The 12,796-nt window shown below is 41.3% G+C and overlaps 1 protein-coding gene across 1 annotated transcript in view; it reads right to left on the bottom strand.

Moving 5' to 3' along the window:
• Positions 1-1,179: 1,179 nt before the first annotated feature.
• KDSR (3-ketodihydrosphingosine reductase) overlaps positions 1,180-12,796 on the bottom strand; it is a 30,593-nt gene continuing 18,976 nt past the window's right edge. Inside the window, exons 8-10 of the mRNA XM_003788414.3 lie at positions 7,844-7,927; positions 5,089-5,190; positions 1,180-1,592 (exon numbers count right to left, since the gene is read on the bottom strand). Coding sequence (XP_003788462.1) covers positions 1,473-1,592; positions 5,089-5,190; positions 7,844-7,927 — 306 coding nt within the window. The 3' untranslated portion in view covers positions 1,180-1,472. The remainder of the gene's footprint in view (positions 1,593-5,088; positions 5,191-7,843; positions 7,928-12,796) is intronic.

Genomic DNA, 12,796 nt, shown 5'->3' with positions numbered 1-12,796 from the left:
TTTTTTTTTTCTTTCTCACCGAAGTGAACTGGAATGTGTTTCTGCAGATGCAAGGGGAGAAGAAACAACATCAAGACGAAGGTAATTATCCTGAAGTCAGAGGAGTGTGTACGATGAACAGGATGAAAACAAGGTATGTTGGCTAAAACTCCTCATAGGCACTTGCTGGAGAAATCCACTAAGTGAACAACACATCCTGCAGCCTGGAAACAACATTCATGGGGCCAAGAGGATTTCCAGGGCTATCTAGTTAGAGTGGTGAGTGGGCTTCCTTAACACATGGTATGAAGATAACGTTCCTAGGATCAGTGGGAGAATCACCGAAAGAACAGGTGATCATTTTATTTCAAAAATGAGTACCTTCCAAATCAGTGTGGTCTTTCTTAATGAGTAAAATTTAAATATATAATCACCATCCTTTCCTAAAAGCTACATATATGCTATGAGAAGAATGTCGTATTCTTAAATGTTTTGTGTTTTAATAATTCATGAATTAATTTAAAAAGTCAAGTTTCAAGTCAAAAATTTTCGTTAGTCTTTTTTTCTTTTCTTTCTTTCTTTCTTTTTTTTTTTTTTTTTTTTTTTTACAAAAATACTACAGCAGGATAAGCAGAACTGGGAAGGAAGAGATGAGAGAACAAATGACACTACACTGGAATGGGTGAACTTCAGGTCATCATGGCTACTGAAGAAAGTGTAAACTTGTAAGCTTCTATGATTTTATTTCTCTTCAGAAAACATTTAAGGAGGCTGCCTTTCCCCATGAGTGAAGAATGAAAAGTTCCCTAAGTAGCTGAATCTAAAGAGGACAAGAAAATACTGCTTTTCCTACCAGAAAATATCCCTCTCCTCACCTCCCCCTGCACAGCCCTCTCCCATCCCCCTGTAGCTTTCTGGGATCACAGAGAGAAAAGCCAGGAGTTTCTACCAGCAGGAGAGGGAGTCCTGAGTACAACCCAGAGGTCTCAGTGACAAGTAGACTCATGGGCAATGAGTAAAACTCATCTTGAATCAAATACACCATGTTAAAAAGAAAAAAAAAAAAGCCCCAGAAACCCACAAAGTGCCTTTCATGGAAGGTTAAAAAAGACTTTTGGTTCCATAAAGTACCGTTTTAGATTTGCTCTCTCTATGGGGGAGAAAAAGAATAACTAGAAAAACATTTTTAAATTTTCATTTTGGAATTCTGTTCTTTACCTTGTTCACAAGCTATTAGTTCTCATACCATTACCTCTCCACCTCAGAGCCCAGAAGTCAAATGGTCTCTTATTCCATATTTGCATAGTATTAACAATATTGTCTGGAGTTGAACTTCTACCTCCTTGCTTGCAACCAGATTTCTGAAGAGCACCAGTCCAATTTCATGTATTCAAAAACAACACATTAAGTGTCTATAGGCCAAGTATTGTGTCCCATTTAGCAGCAAGCGGTTCAAATTATTTGGAAAAAGTTCTTCTCCCAAGGGGTTGGAATTAGGCAGTTTTATCTGTGATTTCCGATTTTTCTCTCTGCATCATGCAGCGACGAACTATGCTATCGAAGCTTCCAAGGTAAAACAAAGCAATGGTGCGGAAAAGGCCCATGGTGACCACCTGCAAGATAAAGAGCGACATTTGACCTTCTCCCACGGTACAGCCCAACAGTTCATGCCAAGGTATCCGGGTCCCCAATAAACAGTTTACAAGACATCTTATAACCTGCTCCAAGGATAAGTATAATGAAAACTCTATAAACATCACTAAGTCCTGAAAATGAAGTACATGTACCCTGTATAGACTCTGCCAGATGGATAATCAAATATTTGTCCACTTAACAAATTCAAACAATAAACAGAACAAAATAGGTATTTCTTAGTAGGGTTAGGGTTATAGGAGGGGAAGGGCCACTCCAGCATCCCATATATCCAAACTACGATCAAGGTTTCTTTGGTTAAGGTGTGTGTTCTGAGTACCAAAGACTATACCAGGTACGGAAAACACTGTGGTAAGAAATACACAGTCCCTGCCCTCAATGATCTTATTCTCAGGCTGTAACGATAATCAGCTAACTAGACAATTACTGTTTTCAGAGGCAAAACAGCAATTACCAGACCCAACATTTCCTTCACTCTTTCCACTAGACTCTCACTCAAACAACTCCAAATGGGATTTTTAAAAGGCATAAAACTACAAAGAGAAACATTTTCAAATACACAAGATCTCACCAATTTGCCTCCCAGGTCCCAATTTTTTCAAAGAGCTACTGAAAAAGGTAAATGACCGAAGTGAGGAGGGCAACAAGGACACCAACACCATGTGACACGGGAGGCAGGGGACCCAGGGGAAGAGAGGCAGAGGCAAATCTCCAGCATGATCGCAAAGAGGGATGCCAGGCATCAGCTCTGCACCAGGCTCCTTAGGGTGGAGCCCCCAGAGGGCGTGGAAGCTCCACAGCCTTCCTCACATGCCCTGCCCCATCTACCTCTTCATCTGGCTGTTCATCTGTATCTTTTGTAATGTTTCTTTACAATAAACCAGTGGATATAAGTGTTTCCCAGAGTTCTATGAGCCATCCTAGCAAATGAATCAAACCCAAGGAGGGGTGGTTGAACCCCCAATTTATAGCTGATTGGACACAATTACAGATGACAATCTGTTACTTGTGATTGGTGTCTCAGGTGCAGGGCGGTTTTGTGACACTGAGCCCCTAAACTGTGGCATCCAGTATTATTTCCAGGCAGACAGTGTTAGACTTGAAGTGAATTACAGGAAACCCAGCTGGTGTCTGCTGAAGAACCCACCACTGCACAACTGACTGACTGGTTGCTGGCAGAGAGGAATCCCAAAACAGTTTTTGGTGACCAGAGATCACAAAAGTGTTCTGTGTTGATGGTTTAGTGAGAGAACAGAAAAAACACTTTGGTTTTTTCCCTTATATCCTCATAGCACTGATCTGGAAGAAACAATATTTGAAGATAAGAACTGAAGGAAGATTAGAAGTTGGTAGGCCATAGAGCAAATTCCAGAAAGAAGAGGAAGGGAAGGAAAAGAAAAGAGGCTCAAAAGGCAGGTGGGATGGCAGGTCAGAGGCCTGCACCTGGCACTGGATGGAGGCTTCATCCCAATATTGGTACAGCGGAACCACTGAAAGGCTTTCAAGCAAGGTGGATTTGCAGTTCAGAAAAACCAGTGTGGAAAACACGGTAACACACAGACTCCAGCCCACCCACGGGGTCTGGGGGCAGAGGGGGAACAGATCACAGTGATTGGGGGCTGCGCCCTGTCCCACGGGAGCAGCTACCACCTGTGCCCACCAGTGACAGCCAGGTGAGAATGCAGATCCTGTGCTACTAGACTTCTCATTTTCTAAGAAATCTGGGCGTTTTAGGTAAATCTGATTTTAAAACTATGTTGTTTGAACATGCAAGTTGATATCAGATGGACCAAACAGAATGCTTTACAGGCCTGTGGGACCCATTCACATACAATCTCTGGCTCACAAAATGTAGCAGCACCTAGGCCTGAGCTCTGGGAGTAGCAACAGGATTGTAGAAAGCAAAATGGATCTGAGGAATAGAGTAATGAGGATGGGACTGGGTCCCTGATGTGAGGGACAGAAGAAAGGGGTCAGGGACTACACCCCAGTTTCTGGCTAGGCACTTGTGTGAACATGAGAGCACAGATCTCAGAGACATACACAGCAGGAGGTGGGGGCCGGGGGAGGCATAAGGTAGGACACACACTAAATAGAAGATGTCTCGTGGCTTCCTAGGGAAAATATCTAAAAAACGTTTATATAGAACTAAAGTTCAGAAATCAATTATGGGCTGGAGTTTTGTCCTTGACATCATTCATATAGAAGTGGAAGTCATGAGAAGGGATGAGATTGTCTATGAAGAATGGGCAGAATTCACCCAGGAGGAGAGACAGGTTGGTTAAGGAGTACAAATGTAAGGTTAGAAGAAATATGTTCTAGAGTTTGGCAGAAATTATAGTTACCAATGATTTATTGTATATTTAAAAATAGCTAGCTAAAGGAGAAGTGTAATGTTTCCAAACTCAAGGATAAATGTTTGAAGTGATAGATATCGTATCATTACACATTGTATACACGTATCAAATATCACGTGTATCCCAAATATATGTACAAATAGGATATATCAATATAAATTTTGTTAAAAAAGAATTCACACATTCCTTCCACTCAGTGGTTCTAGAGCTCCTGCTGAGTGTCAGGTGCCAGCTGGGAGAGGTACAGTGAAAATCAAGAGAGACACAGACTCTGACCTCAAAGAGCTTACATCTAATAGAGTGTCGACCTCTAAGAGACAAAGGTAAGAAAGAGAGCTTCGGAAGGACATGAGGAAAGCCAACAACTCAGTCATCTGCATTAGTCTGACCAAGGTTGCACAAAATTTAGTGCATGTCATAAAGTAGTCCATGGCTTTGTTTCTCAGAGCAATCCCTCGAAGGTAACTCACATTACACTGTACCACCATCACCTTCCTGACAGTCTCTCCACTAGCTTGTGTGCCCCCTAGAGAAAGAGAGGTTGCCTTACGTGATTTTCCAGGACCAAACATGGCACCTGGGCCATCAGTGGACTATTGTTACCTTTTGTGTCTTGGATAAAACAATAAATTCCACAAGGGTGGGAATTGTGTTTCATCCTTGACTTACACTGTTACCTGACTCACCTAGAGTACCTGTTACCCTAGTAATCTGATACCCTAGTACTTTTAGTCAAGGCCACTCCAGACAGCAGAAAATTCCATTTTTCAAAATGCTTTGGAGTGGCAGTTCTTAGATCAAAGTCCAGATTCACACTCAGCAGCACAGGCAGTCTCTCATCTTTCTCTCTGCAAGGCCCAGAGTGGCACCCGACTTCCTAGTCTAAATTCCTGATGTTCTATCTTTAACCCATTTCCTATTTACTTATTCTTGGCAGAGAAAGAGGAAAAGTTGACAGCTCAATAAAAATTCGTCACATTCTCAAATAAAGTGACTAAGTGTTCCCTTGTCCTATTTCTGTCCAGTCCGATGAGAGGCAGTTCGTGTCTTGTCCATCCATATGTCTGTCTGTCTGATTGCTAGTCCAGGCAGAGCTTACCTGCTGAAGCCCTTCAGTAATAGACGTCACTGGAGCCATCCCACAGGTCAGGGCCGAGAGCATGTACCCATCTGAGCCAAAGGAACTATTAAAATTCCCTTGCTAAAAGGAAGAAAAAAGAAAGAGGCAATCGTAGTAATGTGGAAAGCAATCAGTTCAGCATATCAGAAATAATGCAGTGTGTTCATTCACTTCAGGTACAATAAGACGGATACACAGGCTCGGCAGATGGGGGCGTTTCACGAAACGTGAGTCCACAGACTCCTGCAGATTCCCAGGGACATGATGATAGTCATAGTCATCCTAAGACATTAATGACATTTTCCACCAGAGTGACACTGTGCTGACAGGCAAAACTGCAGGGGCATTAGCACAAATTTCAACGTTCTTGTCAGGCTGGACAAGTAGTCACCATCACCTCCACTGCACTTGCAGTAATAAATAAATACATAGAGAAAATATAATTTTTTAAAATCTTTAAAAATTAAAAAGTGTCAGTTTTGTTTTAAAATGCCCTTGATAAAGCAATAAAGTTCATCACTTTATTAAATCACAACCCTTGAGGACTTGTCCTCTTAAGACTTTGTGTCACAAATGAGAAATTGGCACCCAGCACTTCCTCCAAGTTGCACAGCAGAGGATGATGTGCACCCGAAGGAAAGCCCTTGTGCAAAACTGTTTAAATCAAGAGCTGAACTTGCTGCTTTTTTCAGACTTGAGTATGTGGCAGATTTATGGGAAAGAATGAAGAGAGCTGTCATTTCTCGGAAAACAAGTAGCTACCTGTGTGTAGTCAATGTTAAAATCTTTCCAGAAGAAATTAAGATTTGTAAAAGCTAGAATCTGCCATTGTGAGACTGTTGGGTTCCAAATACATAGGCTTTTATGATAAACCTGGCAGTGATATCGATGAATGTAGTTTTCTTTCTTTTTTTTTTTTGGTCACTCAGCGATCCCATATTTTCCAAATGACTAATGCATAATGTTACAAAATCATGAATGGTTAAAAGATCCATTCAAAGAGCAAGACAAACAGACCAATGAAATTTAATATAACAGAGAACAAAAAGGTCATTGATACAGTTTCCAATTCCATAGTGCAACAACCTTTAAGAAACTACCATTTGGCCTGATGCCCGTAGCACAGTAGCACAGTGGTTACAGCACCAGCCACGTACACCAAGGTTGGGAGGTTTGAAACCAGCCCAGGCCTGTTAGAGAACAGTGACAACTGCAACAAAAAATAGCTGGGCATTGTGGCAGGTGCTCGTAGTCCCAGCTATGTGGGAGGCTGAGGCAAGAGAATCACTTAAGCCCAAGAGTTGGAGGTTGCTATGAGCTATGACATGATGGCACCCTATCCAGGGCAACATTGTGAGACTCTGTCTCAAAAAAAAAAAAAAAAAAAAAAGAAAGAAAGAAAGAAAGAAAGAAAAAGAAAAGAAAAGAAACCATCTGTTGAGTTTGGGTTTAATATCAAAAAAGAATGTCCACAATGACTTAAAAGGCCTTTCCCAACTCCCTATCTGTGTAGGGCTGGGTTTTCTTCATATTCTTTAATTCAAATGACACATTACAATATATTAAATGCAGAAGCAGCTGTGAGACAGGCACTTCCTATTCACACAGACCTTAAAGAGACTGATGAAAATATAATAGACTAAAGTTCTCCAGGGCTGGCAACAATCTGTGAGAATGTGAGGTGGTCAAGAGAAGACAGGGTCTGAAAACCACCGTCTAAATGAACCCTGCCAGATACTAGGAGGGCTGAGCACCACCACAAACACCCTGTGGTTTGCCTTGACTTGAGATAAGCAAAACAAAGTCCACTCAAGCCACCGCACCATCTTCCTATGCCTTTTAATGCACTCAGGACAAAGTTCTCCACACCTGCATGTTTTCTCAGTCTTAGCATTTCTTTTACTTTTGCTCAGTCCACCTGATGCAACCGCTCTCATGCTACTTCAGGGCCCATCCTGCCATGTGCTGACACCCCTCATTCCCAAGAGCATAACGATTTTCCAAATTCAATGTGGTTTACAGACACCCCACATTAATGTATATTTTTTCTGCACATGGGTTAACAGGAATGTTATAAAGAAAGAAGTTGGCATAAATTATAGAAAAGTCTCATTTAAAAAAATGTTTGTATATTAAGACACAGGTTGGGAAACCCTGCCCTCCTAAGCTGGAGTACATTGGTATGATCATTGCTCACCCCAGCCTGAAACTCCTGGGCTCATGTGATCGCCTTATCTCAGCTTCCCAAGTAGCTAGGGACACTGGCATATGCCACCATGCCTGGGTACTTTTATTTTTTTATAGAGATGGGGTCTTGCTACATTGTCCAGGCTGGTCTTGAACTCCTGGCCTACCCAGCCTCCCAAAGCTCTGGGATTGCAAACGTGAGCCACTGTACCCAGGTTCATTTTCTTTTTAAAGAACCAAAGTCCCCAGACATCCTTACTGGTAAATCTGTTACTAAGGTTAAGTATATAGTTTCTAGGAACCTACTTCAAGGACTTATTTCAAAACAAATTACTGTAGTTTTATAGTCAGTGAGATTCATCATATCTAATATTGGGTTCTACTTAGTGACTTTATTGATTCCATAGTAGATATGATGAATCTCACTGACTATAAAACTACAGTAATTTATGTTTTGAAATAAGTCCTTGGACAAATACCTTTTCAGCAATACAGTATTACAACTATAAATAGTATTAAAAAAAAAAAAAAGAGGAATTTTACTTACTATGGCGTCTTTAACAATTTGTTTGGCCACCTGTTCAGGTTTGCAAACAGATGTGGTCTCTGAAATAAGTCGAGTCTCCAAAGGCTAAAAGTAGAAAAAAATGTAAGTTATCAATATCATTATTGCCTAGTACATAAAAAAATTAATTATTACATGGTTCCATGATTTATAAATAATTTCAGTCTTCCACCTTTGATCAAATCTCCTCTTAGAATAAGGTCTATCTGGATTCTCACCAGTTTCTACCTGGTTACTATGTAAATAAAATTCAGCCTAGTAGTTAAAGCAAGACAAGGAGGCCCTTGTCATTCTCTTAGGACATGTGTAGTGTCAGCTCTGATGAGAACCATCAGAGCTAAAGTGAGAACACATCACTGGACACATCAAGAGGACATCCTCTTTGACACCTGCATGCTGGGCAGACACCTAACTGATGGTGCTTATGCCAAGGCTAGATCTTTTGTCCTGAGCAAGTCTGCTCCCAGGGCCATCAGAGGACTGAGCCCTGGGGACAGAGCTAAGGCCCCAAGCAAGCAAAGCCCCAACCCAGCCCCTGTTCAATGACTACAGCCTTGTCTTAAAGGACCTGCAGAGACAAGATGCTCAAGGAGCCACTTATAAGACAACATGGATTGGTCCCTAGTTGGCTGGTGTCTCAGGTCCCACATCATGGCCTTTTCTTCTTCAGCAGGTGCATTTCACCTCTCATCTAGCTCACAAGGCCTTTCCTAAAGTCTTAATGGGGCGTGATCTATCTCTCTTTCTCTTTTTTGTAAATATTTCTTAAATATACATTATAACTATGTGTGTATTTGCTTTTTTTTTTGAGACAGAGTCACCTGCAGTAGAGTACCATGGTGTCACAGCTTACAGCAAGCTCATACTCTTGGGCTTAAGCAATTCTCTTGCCTCAGCCTCCCAAGGAGCTGGGACTACAGGTAGCCACCACAATGCCCAGCTACTTTTGTTGTTGTTGTTGTAGTTATCATTGTTGTTTAGCAGGTGGGCTGGGTTCGAGCACACCAGCCTGGGTGTATGTGGCCAGCACCCTAACCACTAAGGATGGGCACTGAGCCTGTATTTGCATTTTTACCTCCTAAATTTCTTGTGGGAGACCAGGGTCTTTTTATTTATTTTTTTCCATTTATCTTGGGCTTGTTTTTGTGGGAACTTAAACATGTGTTGCTCAAAAATTATTTTTAAGAAGAGTTTCAATTAGGAGTTTCAAACTAAAGCCTTAAACCACATGAAACTGCAAATTTTATTTACTACATGGGCTTGGGAAAATTAAAGAAAATACAAACCAGAATATGTTTTCCTAAAATAGAAAAGTAAAGCACTTCATAAAAGTCAAGTATTTCTTGATGAACCTGAATTACAAGAAAGGCCCTTCTGAAGGTGCCACTATTCATTCTTCCAGACCACCGAGCTGGCACAATCGCGCTAGGTACACATCAGAGTTAAAAGCACCATTGCGCCCCCTAAGGGGCCCACAGATCAACATAGACATTTATTTACCCAAACAAATCTGACCAAAATGTTACTGGACCAAAACTCCCCCAGCTTAATCAACATCAGAAGCAAATCCTAAGAGAGAAATCACCACCCTTTGTCAGTTCTGGCTTCAAACTAAAAGAGTGTGTACTAAATGCTGCAAATCTGCTTAGCAGATCTCTGCTTACACAAAGACAGGACATTTGGCTTAAATTTACTTCTTTGAAATAGCAGTAATTTAAAAAGAGGCAGAGCCAAAGAAAAAAGAATAGCTTCTAAATCATAAACATCTTTCTGCAAACATAGTACAAGTCTGTGGAGCATAAGTGCCAATTTTTAGGCTACGGAGATTCACACTCACAAAGTATTACTATAGAAAAGAAGAAAACGAAAACCAGCAACTAAAATCAACCACAGTGCAAGGTGATACGTTCTGATGGATTCCTTTCTCCTCTACTTATTGGTTTGCTCAGACAGCAACTACTACGTTGCTGTCAAGGCAAAGAGGGAGCACCACTGAATAGAGTGTAAAATTTTTATTTCTGCTGACGTGCATAAAAATTCTGTCACATATCTTTTCTCTGAATATTTAAAATAATTCTTTAACAGCTTCTTGCCTTGTTTGATGGGCTTTATATTTTCTCTTATTTCTAAGGATCTTTACTTTGGGCTTTTGGTCTTATTTTTGTTATTGTTTCCTTAATTTACTATTTTCCTCTATAACTTGTATTATCTATTTCTTCTGAGTCCTTTTTTCTCTGTTGCTGTTATTTTAGGCTTCCTCAAATGTCCAGTGATCCTTAGTTGTCCATATACAATGGACATGTCCAGCTGTGGTAGTGCTATGGAGACCCAAATCATCAGACACACACTCCCCCCACCCAAATCATCTCTCCTACAATGGCAGACAATTAGAGCACCAGCTACCACAAAGAGTAGTTATCAGGCATCTTGGGGGAACTGGCCCTGGACGGTGAGTTCTCCAGCCCCCTGCCCTGCTGGGCTCTCATAATGCAGACAGCAAGTTCTAGTCTCTCAAGGGCTGGAGACTATCTGATTGCTCCCCAAGGAAACTGATCAATCCCTAGAGAAGGTGGCAGGTGCTAAATATGGGAGTCTTCTAATGAAGGGCCTAGCTTCCTCCTGCTCGTCCTATGATAAAGTAAACAGATGGTTGATAAGCCAGAGCTTTACAATTACAACTGGCATTTTAGTGCCTCATTCTTACATATGGACAACCAAAAATCATTGGATGTGGAGGAAAGGGAACACTTCTGCACTGCTGGTGGGAATGCAAGCTAGTACATTCCTTTTGGAAGGAAGTTTGAAGAACACTCAAGGATCTAAATGTAGACCTGCCGTTTCATCCTGCAATTCCTCTACTAGGTATATATCCAAAAGACCAAAAATCACTGGGCAACAAAGATATCTGTACCACATTGTTCACTGCAGCTCAATTCATAATTGCCAAGTCATGGAAGAAGCCCAAGTGCCCATCAACCCATGAATAGATTAATAAATTATGGTATATGTATATGTGGAATACTATGCAGCATTAAAAAAGATGGAGACTTTACCTCTTTTATGTTTACATGGATGGACCTAGAAAATATTCTTCTCAGTAAAGTATCTCAGGAATGGAAATAAAAAATCCAATGTACTCAGTACTACTATGAAACCAATTTATAATCACTCACACTTTCATATGAAAGTTGAATCACAACGATAGCCCAGGATGAAGGAGGGAAGGGGAAGGGATGGGAAGGGAGAGGGGTGGTTTGATAGAGGGCAGGTTAATGGTGGGACCACACCTATGGAGCATACTGCAAGGGTACAAGTCAAATCTATCAAGTACAGAACACAAATGCTTTAACAATGTGATTAAGTAAACGAGGTAAAATCTATGTTAATCAGTAGGATGTAAGCACTCCAATTTGTACAAATAATCAACACACTGAATCCCATACAGGCATAAATGTATTCATGATCTATGTATATATGACTTAATAAAAAATAAAGGGAAAGAAAATAAAATAAAAAGTTAAATTGTTTTATTAAAAGAAAACAAAACAAAGGTCTGAGAATAAATGTGGCATCAGATTACCAATGAAAACTCTGGAAGTTAGAGATCAATAAGCATCCACAAAAATCTGAGGAAACATTACTTCTAAACTATCTAAACTATAATCCTGCACCCCCCCCCAAAAAAAAACAGTCCATTAAAAATAAAGGGAAAATAATGGCATTTTCATTCTAAAAAAAGTTACAGCTGATGTGTCCTTTCTCAGGAAGTTATTGGGGGATAGAGCCACGAAAACAAGCAGATAAAGCAGAAAAGTGAAAGACACGGGGTCCACCACAGGCCAAGGGAATAGGGAGCTTGCAGTGTGATGGTGAAGACACATCACCGTCACCGGGCAGCAGATCTGGAATGGAGCAGACAGCAGGAAGACCCCAGGAGAAATGTTTTTGAGGAAAAAAGAGTAAAACTAACACAGTACCCAGTGTGCTCAAATGAATCAAAAGGAGATTCTCAGTCCTGTGTGAATCTGAGGTTGCATCTGTTATGAAGACACATGAAGCAAAGGAAAAGGAAAGAAAAGAAATGTCATTTACAGTGGCTCAGGTGTGAATACTATTTACAGAGTCAGATTACTTCAAACAATGAATCTGGGGCTGGGCGCGGTGGTTCACGCCTGTAATCCCAGCACTCTAGGAGACTGAGGTGGGTGGATTGCCTGAGCTCAGCAGTTTTGAGAACAGGCTGAGCAAGAGTGAGATCCCATCTCTAAAAAAAAAAAAGGTGAGCGCTGTGGTGGGCATCTGTCGTTTCAGCTATTCAGGAGGCTGAAGCAAGAGAATTACTTAAGCCCAAGAGTTTGAGGTTGTTGTGAGCTTTGACACCATGGCACTCAATCCCAAGGTGACTGAGACTCTGTTTCCAAAAAAACAAAAACAAAACACTGAATCTGATTTAACCAGAGGTGGGGGGAGTACATAAGGAGTGGAGACTTAAATTTTATCTTCTTCGGTGGAAAGAAAATGAATAATTTCTATATTTTTTTTTTTTTTTTTTTTTTTTGAGACAGAGCCTCAAGCTGTCCCCCTGGGCAGAGTGCCGTGGCATTACAGCTCACAGCAACCTCCAACTCCTGGGCTCAAGCGAGTCTCCTGCCTCCGCCTCCCAAGTAGCTGGGACCACAGGCGCCCGCCACAACGCCCGGCTATTTGTTGGTTGCAGCCGTCATTGTTGTTTGGCGGGTCCGGGCTGGGGATTCGAACCCGCCACCTTAGGTGTACGTGGCTGGCGCCTTAGCCGGTTGAGCTATAGGCGCCGAGCCAATAATTTCTATATCTTAAAAAAACAGCCAGCATAAACACATTAATTAAAATAAACAGCTGCCTCTTGGGAGCAGAAATCAGGATTGAGGAGATGAGGCCAAGGGTTGATACTGGACC

This window comes from Otolemur garnettii, unplaced genomic scaffold, assembly GCF_000181295.1.
Source record: "Otolemur garnettii isolate 467f Iridium unplaced genomic scaffold, OtoGar3 scaffold00027, whole genome shotgun sequence".
In the NCBI taxonomy this organism is placed as follows: Eukaryota; Metazoa; Chordata; class Mammalia; order Primates; family Galagidae; genus Otolemur; species Otolemur garnettii.
The sequence above is the reverse complement of the archived record's forward strand: the minus strand, read 5'-3'. Positions and strand labels throughout refer to the sequence as shown.